At 46.1% G+C, this 19,465-nt stretch overlaps 1 protein-coding gene across 3 annotated transcripts in view; it reads right to left on the bottom strand.

Moving 5' to 3' along the window:
• Positions 1 to 19,465, bottom strand: part of ALDH1L1 (aldehyde dehydrogenase 1 family member L1) — a 128,048-nt gene that overhangs the window by 29,723 nt on the left and 78,860 nt on the right. For all 3 annotated transcript variants that reach the window (XM_040463289.1, XM_040463288.1, XM_040463290.1), the window contains exons 12-16: positions 18,922 to 19,049; positions 14,826 to 14,976; positions 13,596 to 13,666; positions 10,411 to 10,516; positions 8,851 to 8,938 (exon numbers count right to left, since the gene is read on the bottom strand). In XM_040463289.1, the coding sequence (XP_040319223.1) occupies positions 8,851 to 8,938; positions 10,411 to 10,516; positions 13,596 to 13,666; positions 14,826 to 14,976; positions 18,922 to 19,049 (544 nt within the window). The remainder of the gene's footprint in view (positions 1 to 8,850; positions 8,939 to 10,410; positions 10,517 to 13,595; positions 13,667 to 14,825; positions 14,977 to 18,921; positions 19,050 to 19,465) is intronic.

The raw sequence follows: 19,465 nt of genomic DNA on the forward strand, positions 1-19,465 counted from the left end.
CTGGGTTATTTAGGCAGGTGTAGGTGGAATCTAAGTGATCAGCAGGACGCGCGGTGAGCCCAGCGTCCTCCTACGCCGCCATCTTCCCTCTCTCCTCCTGGATGTCTTCTTTAGAGAAGTGTCTATTCATGTCCTCTGCCCATTTCTTCACTGGATTATTTGTTTTTCAGGTGTGGAGTTTGTTGAGTTCTTTATAGATTTTGGATACTAACCCTTTGTCCGATATGTCATTTGCAAATATCTTTTCCCATTCCTCGGTTGGCTTTTAGTTTTGTTGATTGTTTCCTTTGCAGTGCAGAAGCGTTTTATCTTCATCAGGTCCAAATAGTTCACTTTTGCTTTTAATTCCCTTGCCTTTGGGGATGTGTCGAGTAAGAAATTGCCGCAGCTGAGGTCAGAGAGGTTTTTTCCTGCTTTCTCCTCTAGGGTTTTGATGGTTTCCTGTCTCACATTCAGCTCCTTCATCCATTTTGAGTTTATTTTTGTGAATGGTGTGAGAAAGTGGTCTAGTTTCAACCTTCTGCATGTGGCTGTCCAGTTCTCCCAGCACCACTTGTTAAAGAGACTGTCTTTTTACCCTTGGATATTCTTTCCTGCTTTGTCAAAGATTAGTTGGCCATACTTTTGTGGGTCCAATTCTGGAGTCTGTCTTCTGTTCCATTGGTCTATGTGTCTGTTTTTGTGCCAATACCATGCTGTCTTGATGATTACAGCTTTGTAGTAGAGGCTAAAATCTGGGATTGTGATGCCTCCCACTTTGGTCCTCTTCTTCAATATTACTTTGGCTCTTCGGGGCCTTTTGTGGTTCTATACAATTTTTAGGATGGCTTGTTCTAGGTTTGAGAAGAATGCTGGTGCAATTTTGATTGGGATTGCATTGAATGTGTAGATTGCTTTGGGTAGCATTGACATTTTAACAATGTATTCTTCCAATCCATGAGCGCAGAATGTTTTTCCATTTCTTTGTATCTTCTTCAATTTCCTTCATAAGCTTTCTATAGTTTTCAGCATACAGATCTTTTCCATCTTTGGTTAGGTTTATTCCTAGGTAGTTTGTGATTCTTGGTGCAGTTGTGAATGGGATAAGTTTCTTTTATTCTCTTTCTGTTGCTTCATTGTTAGTGTATAAGAATGCAACTGATTTCTGTACATTAATTTTGTGTTCTGCGACTTTGCTGAATTCACGTATCAGTTCTAGCAGACTCTTGGTGGAGTCTATTGGGTTTCCCATGTATAATATCATGTCATCTGCAAAAAGTGAAAGCTTGAGTTCATCCATGCCAATTTTGATGCCTTTGATTTCCTTTTGTTGTCTGATTGCTGATGCTAGAACTTCCAACACTATGTTAAACAACAGCGGTGAGAGTGGACATCCCTGTCGTGTTCCTGATCTCAGGGAAAAAGCTCTCAGTTTTTTCCCTATTGAGGATGATATTAGCTGTGGGCTTTTCATAAATGGCTTTTATGATGTTTAAGTATGTTCCTTCTAACCTGACTTTCTCGACGGTCTTTATTAACAAAGGATGCTGAATTTTGTCAAATGCTTTTTTCTGCATCGATTGACAGGATCATATAGTTGTTATCTTTTCTTTTATTAATGTGATGTATCACATTGATTGATTTGCAAATATTTAACCAGCCCTGCAGCCCAGGAATGAATCCAACTTGATCATGGTGAATAATTCTTTTTTTACACTGTTGAATTTGATTTGCTAGTATTTTGTTGAGAATTTTTGCATCCATATTCATCAGGGATATTGATCTGTAGTTCTTTTTTTTTTTTTTTGCTGGGTCTTTGTCTGGTTTGGGAATCAAAGTAATGCTGGCTTCATAGAATGAGTCTGGAAGTTTTCTTTCCCTTTCTATTTTTGGGAACAGCTTGAGAAGGATAGGTATTATTTCTGCTTTAAATGTCTGGCAGAATCCCCCAGAGAAGCCATCTGGTCTTAGACTCTTATTTATTGGGAGATTTGTGATAACTGATTCAATTTCTTCGCTGGTTATGGGTCTGTTCAAATATTCTATTTCTTCCTGTTTGAGTTTTGGAAGAGTGTGGGTGCTTAGGAATTTGTCCATTTCTTCCAGGTTGTCCAGTTTGTTGGCATATAATTTTTCATAGTATTCCCTGATAATTGCTTGTATTTCTGAGGGATTGGTTGTAATAATTCCATTTTCCTTCATGACTTTATCTATATGGGTCCTCTTCCTTTTCTTTTTGAGAAGCCTGGCACAGGTTTATCAATTTTGTTTATTTTTTCAAAAACTAACTCTTGGTTTCATTGATCTGCTCTACTGTTTTTTAGATTCTTGTTTATTTCTGCTCTGATCTTTATTATCTCTCTTTGTCTGCTGGGTTTGGGGTGTCTTTGCTGTTCTGCTTCTATTTCCTTTAGGTGTGCTGTTAGATTTTGTATTTGGGATTTTTCTTGTTTGTTGAGATAGGCCTGGATTGCAATGTATTTTCCTCTCAGGATTGCCTTCACTGCATCCCAAAGTGTTTGGATTGTTGTCGTTTCATTTTCATTTGTTTCCATATAATTTTTAATTTCTTCTCTAATTTCCTGGTTGACCCATTCTTTCTTTAGTAGGGTGTTCTTTAACCTCCATACTTTGGAGGTTTTCCAGACTCTTTCCTGTTGTCGATTTCAAGTTTCATAATATTGTGGTCTGAAAGTGTGCATGGTATGATCTCAATTCTTTTATACTTGGTAAGGGCTGTTTTGTGACCCAGTATGCCATCTATCTTGGAGAATGTTCCATGTGCAATCGGGAAGAATGTATATTCTGCTGCTTTGGGATGCAGAGTTCTAAATATATCTGTCAAGTCCATATGATCCAATATATCATTCAAGGTCCTTGTTTCTTTATTGATTCTCTGTCTAGATGTTCTATCCATTGTTGTAAGTGGAGTATTAAAGTCTCCTTCAATTACCACATTCTTATCAATAAGGTTGCTTATGTTTGTGATTAATTGTTTTATATATTTGGGTGCTACCAAATTCGGTGCATAGACATTTATAATTGTTAGCTCTTCCTGATGGATAGACCGTGTAATTATTATATAATGCCTTTCTTCATCTTTTGTTACAACCTTTAATTTGAAGTCTACTTCTTCTGATATAAGTATGGCCACTCCAGCTTTCTTTTGACTTCCAGTAGTGTAATACAGTTCTCCATCCCCTCACTTTCAATCTGAAGGTGTCCTCAGGTCTAAAATGAGTCTCTTGTAGACAGCAAATAGATAGGTCTTGTGGGTTTTTTTTTTTTTTTATCCATTCTGATACCCTATGTCTTTTGGTTGGAGCATTTAGTCCATTTACATTCAGTGTTATTATAGAAAGATATGGGTTTAGAGTCACTGTGATGTTGGTAGGCTTCATGCTTGTAGTGGTGTCTCTGGTACTTTGTGGTCCTTGCAACATTTCACTTACAGAATCCCTCTTAGGATCTCTTGTAGGGCTGCTTTAGTGGTGATGAATTCCTTCAGTTTTTGTTTGTTTGGGAAAAACCTTTATCCCTCCTTCTATTCTGAATGACAGACTTGCTGGATAAAGGATTCTTGGCTGCATATTTTTCCTGTTCATCACATTGAAGATTTCCTGTCATTCCTTTCTGGCCTGCCAAGTTTCATTAGATAAGTCTGCTACTACCCTTATGTGTCTACCTTTACCTGTTAGGGCCCGTTTATCCCTGGCTGCTTTCAGAATTCCCTCTTTATCCTTGTGTTTTTCCAGTTTCACTATGATATGTCATGCAGAAGACCAATTCAAGTGATGTCTGAAGGGAGTTCTCTGTGCCTCTTGGATTTCAATGCCTGTTTCCTTCCCCAGATCAGGGAAGTTCTCAGCTATGATATGTTCAAGTACATCTTCAGCCCCTTTCTCTCTCTTATTCTTCTTCTGGAATTCCTATGATATGGATATTGTTCCATGTGATTGCATCACTTAGTTCTCTAATTCTCTCCTCGTACTCCTGGGTTTTTTTATCTCTTTTTCTCAGCTTCATCTTTTTCCATAATTTTATCTTCTAATTCACCTATTCTCCCCTCTGCCTCTTCAATCTGCACAATGGCTGTCTCCATTTTTTTTTGCACCTCATTTATAGCATTTTTAAAATCATCATGACTATTTTTTAGTCCCTTAATCTCTGTAGCAATAGATTCTCTGCTGTCTTATCAAGCCCAGTGATTAAGCTTATGACTATTATTCTAAATCCTTGTTCCATTGTATTGCTTAAATCGGCTTTGATCAATTCGTTAGCTGTCACTATTTCCTGGAGTTTCTTTTGAGGAGCATTCTTCCATGTCGTCATTTTGGCTAGTTTTCTGCCCCTGATGTATTTTAAAAGCTTGTGTGCTCTACACCTGAGAGCACTGCTATATTAAATGAAGGTTATACACTGTCCAGGGCCTGGCCCTTCAGGAGTTTTTTTTTGGGATTGTTACTTGCTCTCTGTTGTTGTGACTTTTGTTGTTTTAGTACCCTATTCATAGTGATAATATGGACCCTCCACCAGGTGTGCTTTGATTTTCCTTGGAGTAGACAAACAGGAGACAAAAACATGCAAACACACAAACAAATAACACAAACAAACAAATAAACAAAAAAAACACTAAAGACAAAAAAGAAAAAAAAACCCAAAACACCAACTACAAGTAAAGGAGAGGATGGAGGTGGTGCTGATGGAAGAGCACATACAAAGGGAGAAACAACAGGAGTGGGGTGCCCCCGCCCAAGGAATAAACATTGATTAGGCAGAGAGACTAAAAGGCTTAATCCAGAGAGAAGGGAAAATAAAGAATGAGGCAAGGAAAACAAAACGAGGATAAAGGTACCCAGACAGAGAAACTTATGGCTTGATTATTCCAGAGAGGGAGAAGGGAGTGTAAAGAAGCAGGTGTAGAACATGTATCAAGACAATGGATTAAATATGTCTGTTTAGACAGACCAATAACCAGAGTAACCAGCCTAGGGGAGGGAAGAGATAAGGAAGAGAAATGGTGGGGGAGGAGAATATATCTATATATGCAGAGTGGACCTAGAGTTAATCCAGGTAATGCATTGCTTGTTGGGAGTAGCTGTTTGTAGGATCCGTGCAGCTCCAGTGAATACACAGTTACCCAGTGCAAAGGGGCATGGTTTTGTGTAATCAGGACCCGCCTCCACTAAGGACCCTGGGAGTGATCCCTGAGGCCCAACCTTGGTGGTGGTGTTGGTGTGGGGGGGAAATGGTGATGCCCCAGTCTCTTCTCCATGGAGCTGGACCCCATGGAGTCAGTTCGAGTTGTCTTCACTGTGACAAGAGTGCAGATGGGGTGGTCCTTCTCGCTCCACCAACTCCCCTGACCCTGCACTTGGCTAGCATGCAAAGTCCCGCTCCATGCACTCTGGCACTGGGGAAGTGCCTTTCAGTGTGGTCCGATATGTGGTCCCAGCTGGCTTTGTCTCTGCCACCGCATTTCAGGGAGGACCACCTTCTCCTACTGCAGACTGAGAGCTGCTGCCCTCACCGGGAACCCCCCAGGGTGGCGGATGCAGGCAGCCTTTGTCTTTTCCCACAGCATTCCAGGGAGATGGCCACTTTTTCCTCCTGTAGACCGCATGCTTGGCCCAGCCACTGTGCCCAGGGGTGGCAGACGCAGGCAGGTTCTGTATTATCACACAACCCTCTAGGGAGGGAACCACTTTTTCCAACTGTGGACTGAGCCTCTGACCTACCACAGCACCCAGGCCTGGCTCCCCTCCTCCCCAGATGCGAGAGCAGGGAGCCGGCTCCAGTTGGAAGAAAGCCCCATAATTAGAGATCAAATCCTTCTCAGTCTCAGTCCGAGGTCTTTCTCCTGTCTAGATACAGTCCTGCACTTCCCTAGCCACTCTTTCTCTTCCCTTTGTCTCTGCACAGAAGGGGGTCCCTCCCCTCCATGCCCATCTATCTTTTTTCCAGCTTTCCCATTTTCTTCATTGTAGTTTCAGTCTATTTTCCTCCCAGGCTCTGGTGTTTTCAAAGTCCTTCGGCTTCTACACTTCTTTGTTTGAGAGACGTGGGAAGTATGGATTCCCCCTACTTCTCCACCATGTTGGCCCCTCCCCCAATAATAAAATTTTTAAGAACCAGCTAGAAATTCTTGAATTACAAAGTACAGTAACTGAAATAAAAGTATCAGTAGAGTGGCTCAACAGTAGGTTTGAACTGGCAGAAGAAAGAATCAGTGAACTTTAAGCTAGACATTATGCAATCTAAAAATGAGAAAAATAATTTCTTTAAATGAAAAGAGCCTCAGAAAGGAATGGGTTACCATTAAACACACCAACATATGCATAATGGGAGTTACAGAAAGAGAGAAAAACAGAAAGGAGCAGAGAAAAATGTTAAAATAAATAACAGCTGAATACTTCCCAAATTTGATAGAAAAACATTAGTCTAAAAATCCATGAAGTTCAGTAAATAGCTCAATCCATGAAGCTTAATGTAGAATAGCCATAAGGAGATCCACTCTCAAACACATCTTAGTAAAAATAGTGAAAAACAAATACAGAAGAAAATTTTGGGAGTATCAAGAAAAAAATGATTAATCATTTATAAAGGAACCCCAATAAGATTAACAGAAACAACTGATTGTTCATCAGAAACAACAGAGGCCAGAAGGTAGTGGGATGATACATTCCAAACACTGAAAGAACAAAACTGTCAACCAAGAATCTCATATTCAGCAAAGTTATCTTTCAAAAAATAAAAGCAAAAAATAAAGGCATGTCCAGATAAACAAAAACTTTGATAATTTGTTGCTAGCAGACCCACCTTGTGAGCAATACTGAAGGAAGTTCTTCAAGCTGAAAGCAAGTGACTCAGACAGTAATCCATCAGAGACCACCAGGAAAGGTAATTATATAATTATAAAAAACAGCTTAAATGTATATTTTCTTTCTTTTCTTAACTGACTTAAAAAGCAATTGTATAAAAACAATGTGTATATAATTGTATTGTTGGATTTACAACAAATATAAATAAAATATATTTGACAATAATAGCAGAAAAGAGGTAGGTGGGAGCAAAACTGAAAAGGAGTAAGGAAGAGATACCAGAGTAACTCAACAAGAGGAACAAATGAAAAGAACCAGAAATGTAAATAAGGTTAATATAGCAAACTACGTAATTATATATTTGCTCCCCTTTCTCTTTAACTTCTCTCATAGACATAAAATTATATAAAATTATAGCATCATACTATTGGGTTTGTAATGTATATCAATGTGATGTGTGCACAAAAATATGTGGTATAACAGCACAGATGTAATAGAGCTATTAGGAATAGTATTTGTATATTTTCCTGGAATTAAATTAGCATAAATCTGAAGTATTTTCTGATAAAATCCTAGAGAAACCAACTAGGAAAATAACTAAAATTTCTATTGTGAAAAAAATCATTAAAAGAATTAAAATGTTACACTAGAAAATATTCACTAATGTAAAGAAAGCCATAAAAGAGAAATAGAAACAAAAGACAGGAAACACAGAAAGCAAAAAGTAAAATGGCAGACACAAATCCACTATGTCAATAATCACAGTACATGTGAATGGATTAAACAATCCAGTCAGGGGCGCCTGGGTGGCACAGTCGGTTAAGCGTCCGACTTCAGCCAGGTCATGATCTCGCGGTCCGTGAGTTCGAGCCCCGCGTCGGGCTCTGGGCTGATGGCTCAGAGCCTGGAGCCTGTTTCCGATTCTGTGTCTCCCTCTCTCTGCCCCTCCCCTGTTCATGCTCTGTCTCTCTCTGTCCCAGAAATAAATAAACGTTGAAAAAAAAATTTTTTTTTAAAAATAATCCAGTCAGAAAGGCAAACTGTCACAATGGATCAAAACAAGATCCACATATATGCTGTCCAAGGAGACATCAGATATAAATATGTTGCAAGTAAAGGGATGAAAAAAATACATCATGCAGACAAGAACCACATGAAAGCTAGAGTAGTTATGCTAATATCAGATGAAGCAAACTTTAAGACAAAAACTATTAAGGAAATAAATAGGGACATTTATAATAATGAAAATATTAATAAAAAAAAGTATGAGGTATTGCCGAAGTTCTATTTAAATGCTTTCCTTTAAATGACAAAAAAAAAAAAAAATGAATTAAACTTTCAACTCAAAAAGTTACCAAAAAAAGCACACAGGAGGACAGAGAAGAAAATAAAAATGATAAAAGCAGAAAAAAATGACAGAATAGTAATGGGATGGGTAAGGAAATTCAAGAGCTATTTTGTTTGTTTTTTGAGGGAAGTACAGGAACACGAACTTTTCACAAATATAATCAATTTTAAAAGAGAAAGAAAAAGTGAAAAGTATAAGGGGATATTATAACAAAGGGAGAATCAAAAAAGGAATTAATTATAAGAAATTATTAATACGACTCTATGCCAATGTATTTTAAGTGTGTGCCAGAAGGACAACATTTCCAATAAACTAGACCACTAACCACAGAAGAAACTAAACAAGCAATTCATGTAATACCTCCCTAAATGCTCTAAGTCTAGAATGTTCTACAGATAAAGTCTCTTAAATATAATAATTCCCAAGATATGTAATTTATTCCAGAGCATGTATATACAACACACAAAAAATGGAAAACACTTGGGGAAACATTTGAAAGCTAGAACCCTTCCAGGTCTGGGTCCCTCCCACGGTGGGAGACAGCCATCCCCCCAACAGGCTGGCCACCCCCACTGGATCACTGGGCCAGCAATCACTCTTCCCTACTAGAGCACATCATGCAGCAAGCCCTGTTCTGACCAAGTGCATCTCTGACTTCCTGGAGCCCTGTCACCTCCAGATGCCCCTGTCCACATCTCTTACCAGACCCAGGGAGGATATTGACCACGCCCTTGGGAATGCCAGCCTTCAAGGTCAACTCTGCAAACTTCAAGGCTGTGAGTGGAGTCACCTGGGGAGGGAGGGAAGAAGACTGGGTCAGGAAGGACCAGGAAGTGGGGCTCGGCCTTCCTCTCCCAGCAGCCAAGGTAGCAAGCAGGGAGGAGCAGTCATGGCAGGAGGACCCTCCAGGGTAAGCCCCATCAAAGTGGGTACTGCCAACACAGCCAGCTTCCCCCAGAGCTTCAGTGGAAAGTGGGGAGTAAGGCCTGCTACCTCCTGTGTCTTCTAGTGCCTTCTCCTGGCAGGCCCCAGCCTTGTGGCCAGGCCTGGCCCCTTCATGAACATTCATACCTTCTTCACTCAAAGAGTGCAGTGTCCCAGGACTGCCTGGAAGCACCTCAGTGCCAGGCAGTGCCCAGAACTCCCTGGTGGGTGCGAGATTCTAATTACCATGTCGTGGCTGGAGGCCATTCCTCTCCCCTGGCCTGCTAGGCTAGCAGTGGTTCCTCTTCTGGCCCAGGTAATTTTCCTTGTAAAGTTTGGGTTGTGTCCCACCTACCACTTGGCCTTAGGCTGAGCCTCCAAATCTGTGGGGTGCTGGAGCTGGGAGGGCACAGGCCTGTTACCGTGTCTTCCAGGGACAATTGCCTGGATCTGTTCACAACAAGCCCCCAGTAATGTGAGAGGTTATGGGTCATCTCAGAAGGTTGTTGTCATGCTCAAACAAGCAAATGTGTGCAAATTTTTAATTTTCATGTAATTTGTTATGGACTAAAATGCTGCCTCAGGGTGAATACTGTAAATGCTAGCTGTCGCTATTGTTGGGTTTTAAATTATAACTTTCTTGGAGCCAAGTTTCCCCAAAGTAGCCAGGAAACCTGGGCACGCTGTCCAGAGCCACATGATGGAGCATCTTGCCTTCAGTTCCTAACACCCCTGGGGGCAGGCAGGGGACAGGCTGTTACTTTCAGTATACAGGTGAAGAAGCTGAGGCTCGTGCAAGGGGTTCCTCATCCCCAGGGGACACTGCTCAGGCCCTTCCAGCCTGCCTGAGTGACCTTGACCTGTGCAGCTTCTGTGTGAAGGGCTGGTTGGGGGGGGGAAGGGTGCAGGTGCACAAATCCCACCACTCCTTTGCTCCCTCCAGGACTTTCAGTCTCTGAAGCCATATAAGCGACCAAAGCTGTCTCAGAGCATGGGGCCTGGACAAGGGACCAAATAGGGTTTCTGCTCCCCCAAATCCAGAGGGCTGGTATCTGTGGGAAAATAACTCTGCTCACCAAGCAGCTGCAGGTACACACACGGCTAACCTGACTCAGCCACCCCATGGTCGAATGAACAGACTCTGCCTACAGCCCACATTGACCCTTGCTGCCTTCTGCCTCTGCTGCTGTGAGCCAGGCCCACAGAAGGCCAGCCCTCATCAGTAGTTCCTTTCCTCCCTTGAGGAGGAACCAGTCCCAGGTGGTCAAAGGGCCCAACAGGGCACCTGTTTCCTCCTCTACAGCCCATAGGCCCCACCTGGAACACACCCAGACCCACCTGGGCAGGCTTGATCACCACTGTGTTCCCAGCAGCCAGGCAGGCAGCCGTCTTCCAGGAGAGCATCATCAGGGGGTAGTTCCAGGGGATGACGATGCCACAGACCCTATGGTACAAAGAAGTGTATCTTCGTCTCTCCACTCAGCCTGGGTGCCAGACTGCACCTGCCAACTGCTTCCTCTCCCCAAGCCTGACACCCATTCCACTCCAAGCATCTTGATATGGTGCCCAAGGTCCCCCTGAGAGAGCTGGCCCTGATGGGGCAGTATGTCCAGCGTGGCAATAGCCCCTCTTCCTGGCATGGCAAAATGCTAGGGAACATGGTTTCTCATCGGAACTGTCAGACCTGTCTAAGGATAGTCCAGTAGTGCAGGACACCAGGCAGTGCAGGAGTTGACAGAAGGCAGGGCCAGGGAGAAGGCCAGGGACCACCCAGGTGGGCAAAGAGAGTATGGAAGAGAAGTGGGATCACACGGGTGGGACAGGAGGAAGTCAGTGACGGTCCTCTTGGGTGTGAGGCCAGGGTGAAGTTCCATGGAGAGAAGGAAGCAGTCAGCTGAGGAGGCCTAATAAGGCTTGTCTGCTTTGTATTAAGAGATGGTACCCAGCATCAGTGTGCCCCTTGGTCCCAGAGAAAGCCTCTGGGTGAGCAGAGACTCCATCAAAGGGAAGCCCCTCATGGTCCTGGGGGGCCTAATGATGACACATGTGGTCCCAGCAGGCATGAGGCCCTGCATTCCCCTGACTCCTGTAAAACCCAGGGCATTGTCTTCATCAGTGTCGACAATTAATGAGCCAGTCCACACAGAACTGCTCAGGCTACCTAACTTGTTTTCTTCATCATATTCATGATCATCATCACCACAGAATGTTTCCCAAAAGAGGACTTAGCTGAACCCAGGAAGGGGAAGAGCGTGTGTGAAGGCTGAGGTCAGGACAATCTGGGGACCAGCACACCATCCTGGGAACAACAGGGTGCACTCAGGGGTTTGGAGAGCCACTCCCCACCCCATGTACACCCAGCAGACCCAACAGGATGAGAAGGTGGAGGGAGCACGGTGAGTTGTCCAGGGAAGAGGGTGAGGTCATCAGGGTTGTGGGGGCTCCAAAGGAGAATGGACGTCAGGAAGTCCCACTGTCATGGCTGAACTGTACTCCCCAAAACTTGCAGTTGAAATCCTAACTCCAGAACGTCCTTATTTGGAAATTGGGCCATCCCAGATGTAATTAGGTAAGATGAGGTCATACTGAAATAGGGTGTGTACCTAACCCAATAGGACTGATGTCCTTCAAAAAACAGAGCCATGTGAACAGACAGACATGCACAAGGAGGACACCAAGTGAACATGAGGGCAGAGATTGGGGAACACCCAAGACTGCCAGTAAGCCACCAGAAGCTGGGGGAGATGCCTGGAGCAGATTCTCCCTCATACCCTCAGAAGAATCCAACACTCTGACACCTGAATCTGGAACTTCCAGCCCCAGAATGCTGAGGCAACAGATGTGTGCTGCTTGAGTCTCTTAGTTTCAGTACTTTGTTATGGCAGCTCTAGCAGACCCATAAACCCACCCATATAGGGACAACTTTCCCAGTCCCCCAACTCCCTGGGAGGCTCTGCATTAGTGTCCTCCTCAGTCTGATGGGGACAGACTCCTCGGGAGGCATCTGGAAGAGCAGTGACCATGCAAATTCCTGTGACTGGCAGCCAGGTGGGCCCTGGTCCCCCTGCCCAGCCCTTCTCAGGCCTGCGCCCAAGTAAGGGGCTCCAAGCACATGGGCTATGCAGGGCTCTCACTCTACACTCTGACACCTGGGCAGGGGAGTTCCTTGTTGTGGGGGCCTATCCTGGGGCACCGTCTACATATTGTGTCCTCTGGGGGAAAGGCTGGGTGGGAACCCCTGCCCTCAGTGCCACTTCCCTCCCAGGCTGCCCCCTCTCTGGGGGCTACAGGACAGGGTTTTCCTATACCCACAGCCCACTCTCCCAACAGGGGCTGCCCTCACCAGCAGTCCTGTCCTTCAGGACCTGGTGTGTTCATCTGTATTCATTTCTGTCGATGCAAATGACATCTGAACACATTCTCCTTCTGACATACCCCCACATTCCCAAGGAAGCTGAGTGCCCTTGACTACCATCCACAGGGATGTGAGGTCCCTGCTGGTGGATCCCAGAGGCCCCACGCTTGTAAGGGGCACAGGGTAGGTGGGAATGCCTGTTGGGTGCTGACCACTCTGGGCCTCTGGTGCACATTTGATGATTTAGAGGGCATTCATCAGTGTGATTCCCTCAAACAAGTTTCTCCTGGAGCTGTTCTTCATGGTCCCCATAGCTCTGTCCCATGCCTTCACACAGCCACAAGCCATGCCCTGGTTAGGAGGCTGCAGTGTTTAGCATGGGTTGTGCAGGGTTTTGTTGTCAAGGCCCCAGCACAGCTGCTGTGAGTGCTCTTGGTCTTGTCTCCTTGTGCACCTGTGTCAGTGAGCCACCATAGTTATGCCTGTGATGGGGTACATTTGGGGACTGAATAGGCACTGCCACGTTGCCTTTCACAAAGGTGGATCCTTTGCCCATCTCCCCCCCACCCCAAAAGGCAGTGTGAGGAGGCTTCTCTCTCCCTAGGCCTTTGGACCATCTGATGGTGAGGCAAGGCCCCTCACGTCTGGGTTTAACATAATTTCCCCAATTCCTAGTCTTTTCTATGTTGATTGGGCAGGTGTCTGTCTCCTGTTGAGCACTGGTTCCTATCCTTGTCTATTTCTCTATTATTTTTACCCTTGGTTCTGTGTAGTTCTTAATTTTTATGCATATTCATTATTATACTGTTTGCAGATAAAATTTTTCAGGTGTACCCTCTGTTTCCCACTATGACCCTGACTGATACAGGGCTATTGTGGGGATTAAGTAAAATTATACTTATAAGGCCACTGAAACAGTGCTTGGCACAGAGCAGCTACTTTGGACGAGAAAGCTGTTTTATTTGCTAGAATATAAGTCCCCTGAGGACAGGCATTCTCATCAGTTTCAATCATTGTTGTATATCCAGCACCTGAAATGTATGGCATGTAGTAATTAGTGAATAAATAGCATTCGATAGATGTGTAAAAAGGGGATGAGTGCTCACACTACAAATTGCGCGAAAAGTGCCTAACGTGTGGCGAGTCTTCGCCCAACGCTGTGACTCACCCAATAGGCTCCTTCCTGGTCAAGGTCAGGTTGCGGTTTGGTCTGGCTTGGTTGATGGGGATGGTGGAGCCCTGGAACAAACAAGGGGAGTCACTGATAGGGGGCTCCATTGTTTCCTTTCCCCTTCCCCCTGGGCAGCCAGACTGTGCTTGGGGCTCAGAAAGGAACAGGGTCTTGTCTGCATCCTGAAACCCCCATGACTGAGACAGGCAAGAGACACAAACCTTCCAGATTATGTACAACAGGGGTATCTGAGGACTTCAGGTACAGGTGGAGCAGGCAGCCATCAGGGGCAAGGTGCCTCCTGCACTGAGACTGGCAGAATCCTCAGACAAGAAACTGGTCCTGGTACAGGTAAGGCCTCTGGCTTTGACACTGGGGCAGACAAGGGAGGAGGTGGGGGGCCAAGTTGTCTCTAGAGACTGTGCCGGCCCAGGAGGCCCCAGGTGGGGACCAGCTCCAGCCAACAGTGATGCAACAGTAGAAGGAGGAGCAGAAGTTGGGCTTGCCATCATACCTGCACCTCTCAGCCCCATGGAGAGGATAGGAGGCGTGGAGCCCATTTCTGGCAGAGACTCCAATGAACCTGTTGGTAATGGATATCTCTGGGGAAGGATTGACCCATCCCTGCCTCTGGTGGGCAAACCACTGGAAATGGCTTCCAAGGTCACATCCTGATCCCTGGGATCCAGGAGATGGTGAGCTACCCCTTCTGCAAAGATGTGGAATGGCACAGTTGACCTGAGGATCGGGAGATGATGCAGATGGCCCCAGCATGACCTCAGGAACCTCCATAAAGGCAGAGTTTTCTCCAGTTTAAGAGAGAGGGATGCCAAGCCTGAGAAAGGCAAGGGGGGGTGGGCGGTGGCAAGGGCCAGAGTGAGGCCTGCAGTAGCCTCGGCCAGAAGCTGGCAAGGACCTGGACCTTCGGTCCTGCAACAACAGGAGTTGAGTTCCGCCAACACCTGAACAGGCCTGCAGGCAGGGTCTCCCCAGAGCTCCAGATAAAGCCCAGCCTAGACACTGATCTTGTGAAATCCTAGCATGGAACCCAGCCAAGCCTGCCTGAACTTCCCATCTGCAGAAATGTAAGCTGATGGGTTGTTTTAAACCAATAAACTGGGTCATTTTTTATGCAGTATGTAGGCTAACACACTGCCCTAGAGTTTCCTGCTGAGCCCAGCTTGCCTGTGTGAGCTCTCACTTGGTAGGTAAGAGCCTCAGCCCCACCTGAATTTTGTCACACCAGCCAGCAAAGTAGCGGAAGGTCTGGATGGACATGCCCACGTGGGTCTTCAGGGCCAGTGTGTAGACAGCGCCTGCATCCAGAGCCTCGATGGTGGCCAGCTCTTCCTGGTGCTGTTCCATGAGGTCTGCCAACCTGGGCAAGGGGTGAAGGGGAGGGAGATGGGCTCAGGTCAGGACCAGCCTTGCTTATTATTTCGAGGCCCTTCTTCAATGAACTAGCGCCTCTGCCCTGCACTCCCAGCTCTGTCACACTCAGATGTGCTGACCTCAGTTTTCTGATCTGTGAGATGGGACAGTAAGGTTTACTTTGCTGGATGGGTATGAGGATGATGCCCTCCTGTCCCTCTCTCCTCTCCTCTCTTTTCCTTTCTTCCTTCATAAAATATGGATGTGTTAACTGCTTTATAATAACACACATGATTCTGCAAAAGCAGTCCCTCTGCCTCTGCAGTAAGGAGGTCACCATCCAAAAAGGTCACCCTGTCTCTGGACAACCTTGATGAGGGGAAAGCATGTCCAGCTTCAAGCACCAGCTGATCCAGTGGAGTGTGCCCCCAAGGATGGTATCTGTGGGAAGGGGGAGGGGAGATGATGGGAGAGATTCAAGGGAAGGTTCATCTACACAGCTCTCCTTGTTAGCTCTCTGAAATCCAGTTGCCCTGGTGGGTGTGCTGCTATGGGCAGCCTGGGAATTAGGACTGTGCCCCCTTCTCTGATATAAAGGAGCCCCAAAAGCAGAGTGCTCAGGGAAAAGGGTGCCCAGAGGAAGGTGGAGGCCACAGACCCAGAGTGGCTCTCAAACTTGTACATGGGGGAGCTCTGGCCCAGAGATAAGTCTGGGACAAAAGACTGCTGACCAGCTCCTCTCTGCATTCAGCCATGGCATGGCCTAAACACCCCAAGTACACACTCTCCCTGGGAAGCCAACCCTAATTCCTGCCCTCTCTACACTAATAACATATCCCTCCAGTGTCCTGATAGCAACCTCTACCTTTCTTCAAACCTTGCATGACTGTTACAGTTATTCACTTAGTTGAGTATTCCAGGACTATTTGCCTCTCCCTGAGGCCTGGGACAGGATTTGGTCTCCTGCTCCCTACTGGACCTCCTACACCCACTGGGCACACAGTCAGTAGGTAGCATAAGGCTTGTGAGTGAAACTGTGGGCTGAACAGACATGAGCAATTTAGTGGCATAGCCACATGGTTACTTCAGACACAGTGACACACCCAGGTACTTCTCTAGTTAAGAACAGCAAAGGTGTAAATAACTTTTTGAGAAGGATTATAGACCAAATAATGAAACACCATGTTGTGGCATTTCAAAGACTAGGGTTCTATCAACTAGAAGAAGAGATGTGTCACAGGTATAAATCTATATTATAAATAAGCCAGGGGCACCTGGGTGGCTCAGTTGGTTAAGCATCCAACTTTGGTTCAGGTCATGATCTCGAGGTTTGCAAGTTCAAGCCCCACATTGGGCTCTGTGCTGACAGTTCAGAGCCTGGAGCCTGCTTCAGATTCTGTCTCCCTCTCTCTCTGCACCTCCCTTGCTCGTCTCTTTCTCTCTCTCAAAAATAAACATTAAAAAACTTGAAAAAAATAAATAAGCCAAAGGTGGTCTCTGTGTATTGGCCCCTAGGTTCTTCACTGCAGGGTGAGACCTGTCAGCTTAAAAGCTTGCTGGATACATATTTAGGTATCCAATTATTTTAAACATAGCCCAAACAAGCAGACTTTTAGCTATTTAAAGTCTTGCTTTACATCCCCTGGGAATCCCACTTGACAGCTATTATTGGAGACATGGACTATGCAGTTATAGCTGCTGCCTTCCCAGCTCTCTGACCCAAAGATCCCTGCTCTGCTGCTGAGCAACATTGCCAGGACATGGGAGCCTGCATCAGAGCGGCCCCCCTCTGATCCCCCAACCTCCAAGAGTTGCTTTGCACTCTTCCCATTCTGAGTAGAGACCCCCCACTATAGTCTCTGGAGGGTCTCCCACTATGGGAGTGATGCCTCCTGAAGCTTGTATTGTGTTTCTACTTCTCATAGTCCTCTCTTTTCCCTTGATCAGCCCCAAGCCCCTCCAATTCTACCAGACAAGGTCACCTGCATGTGATGTGGCCATGTCATAAAACCCTAAAGTAACTATCACCTGAGCATGCCATTTGGAAATCTCAGCGAGAACTGAGTGGGATTGTTCACTGTCAACTTTGCTGAGCTGTACCTCTGCCTCCAGCATCCTGTCCCCAGAAAGTACCAGGGGCGGGGAAGGCAGTGAAGCAACCAAAGTCACCCCAGAGGTCCTCAGGACAGCCATGAGGAAAGGCAAGTGTGGGGTGCCACAAGGCTCAGCCTCACTCCCAGCAGCCTGGTCCACCACCAGATTCTTGTTTGTGGACCTAAGGAAGTGTCCGAACAAAAGGTGACAGCTTCCTACAGACTCTGCCACCAGCTCTTGGTGGTCCCTCTCTGGCAGCTGGGGACACTGGCTCTCTAGGTTCCTGAGAGGCTCTATCTTGTCCCTCAGTGGTTCTTGGGGCCCATCTAGTGACTTTCTTTAACTCTCTTTTCTAAATCTTTCTTCCCAGCTTCTCCCACAATTGCATAATGTCTGAACCCTATAATGTATTCTGCATTCCATAATATGTATCCATGGTGGTCTATTTTCCTCACTGAACCAGGGGCTGCTGAGCCAGCAATGGGCGAACCTCCACCATGGGGACTGGGAGGTTGCATGAGGCAGGACCAGGTTCCTAGGAGTTCTCAGGTCTGGGCTTGAGATGTCTGTCAAAGCAGTCCAGGTCTCTACTTAGAGCTGTTCAGGCACCCAACCCTTCGCTATCATGTTGCTGGTGGTGTTATTATGACACATGCCACTAGACGGCAGCAGAACTGCTCAAGGGAAACACTCTTGGGTCAGCAAACATCTACCTCTGGAGTCTGCTTCAGGGCCAGAAGGCTCCTCTCTCAGCATCACCAGCCTGGGCTTGCATGTTTCAGTTTTGCCTAATCTGGGGTCACTAGGTCACTAGGCAATGGCTTCCTAAAATTGATAGGCTCTTCAAGGGGTCTTGAAACTAACTTGAGTTAGAGCAGGCTGGGTGCACCCTTGCCTGCCCCAACCCTTACCATCTCTATTCCATTTGGAAACTAGACAGGCCCCTCTCTCTGGTTTCCTGTGCTGGAGGCTGTCCTGGTGTTTCTGGCCTCTGAATAGGAAAGAAAATGACATTCTGACCGCAAGGCCAAGATGGGGCCTCTCTCCCACCAGATGACAAGTACATTTGGACCACATCATGACCAGACTCTATGCCTGACAGCTTCCCCAGGACCCAGAGCATAAAAGTCAGGTTCATGAAACTGGCTTGTTCACTAGGCTTTTCGACACTGCTTAGTTCATCTGCGCAGCACCCTCCCTTCTGTAACCATCACCCCACTTCTTTGGGGGGGCAACTGCTCTTCCCCCATTGGGACCACCTATTTCTAGGGGAGTAGTATCTCTCTTCCAGGCCACACTCCCACCCCATGGTCATAAGTGGGTAAACTCTACATCCTTCCCTAATATTTCTGATGAAGCTAAGGGGAGAGAGCCCCTTCTTCCCTGGTTTTAGAAAAAAAAGGAAAATGTGAGATTCCAGCAGTCAGGGAGATCTGAGCAAGGACCAGCAGGAAGAACAGACCCCATCCTTCCCTTGCTGGCTTCTGCATAAAGTAGCTGTGATCCCTCCTCTGGTCCAGTCCACTCAGAGAAGTGTTGTACATGTCTGAGACTGCCCAGGACCATCTGTTAACTTTGCCAGTTTGCCACTCCCATCTTATCAGCACTTCACTTTTGTGCCTCCTTATCTTCAATCACACTGTTCCCTCCACTGAGGACATTTTTCCCTTAAGGCTACTTGTGTCTGGTGAAATTCTTCCTGCATCTCAAGTCACTTCCTCTGAGAAGCTTTTCTGAGTCTCAGGCCTTGGTCACACAACCTGTTTGGGACCCCAACTTCCTCCTGGCAATACCCGAGCATGCAGTTCCAACCCAAACATAAGGTGAAGTAGCTGACAGGAGTTTGTGGGGTTCTCACCTGTACAGGAGCCGGCCTCGATCCCGTGCACTGATCTTCCCCCACAATCCATTCTCAAAGGCATCCTTAGCGGCAGCCACTGCCTTGTCAACATCGCTAACCTGGGCCAGGGACACCTGGCAGATGACCTATGGTGGAGCAGAGCCATGAAGCCCTCCCTGGACTCCGCGTACACAGATGCCCCATGCCACTGCTCCCCTGGCTACCTGGGAGGGCTCAGTGGGGACAGTAGGCAAACAGGAGGGCCATGGAAGGGTGTGCACAATGAGGAAAGCTAGGGACCTTCAAAGAGGTTTGCTTGTGTTTCTACATACCAGGACCCTTCTTTTCATTTGCCCACTGAGCCCAAATAGAGTAACAGACTCAGGCTGCAGCTATGAGGCTGAGGATCAGCTTAGCATTGTCAAACCAAGAGCAGAAGCCCATTAATTTGGTAAGTTCTAGGCAGAAAGTCTATTTCTTAAGTGAAATAGTCTAGATGTTGAAGGTGACAGGACCATTCCTGTCCCCCATCCTTGCTCTGTGTCCTGACAGTGCCCACTTG

The sequence above is a fragment of the Herpailurus yagouaroundi genome, unplaced genomic scaffold (assembly GCF_014898765.1).
Source record: "Herpailurus yagouaroundi ecotype Mexico unplaced genomic scaffold, PumYag 387, whole genome shotgun sequence".
In the NCBI taxonomy this organism is placed as follows: Eukaryota; Metazoa; Chordata; class Mammalia; order Carnivora; family Felidae; genus Herpailurus; species Herpailurus yagouaroundi.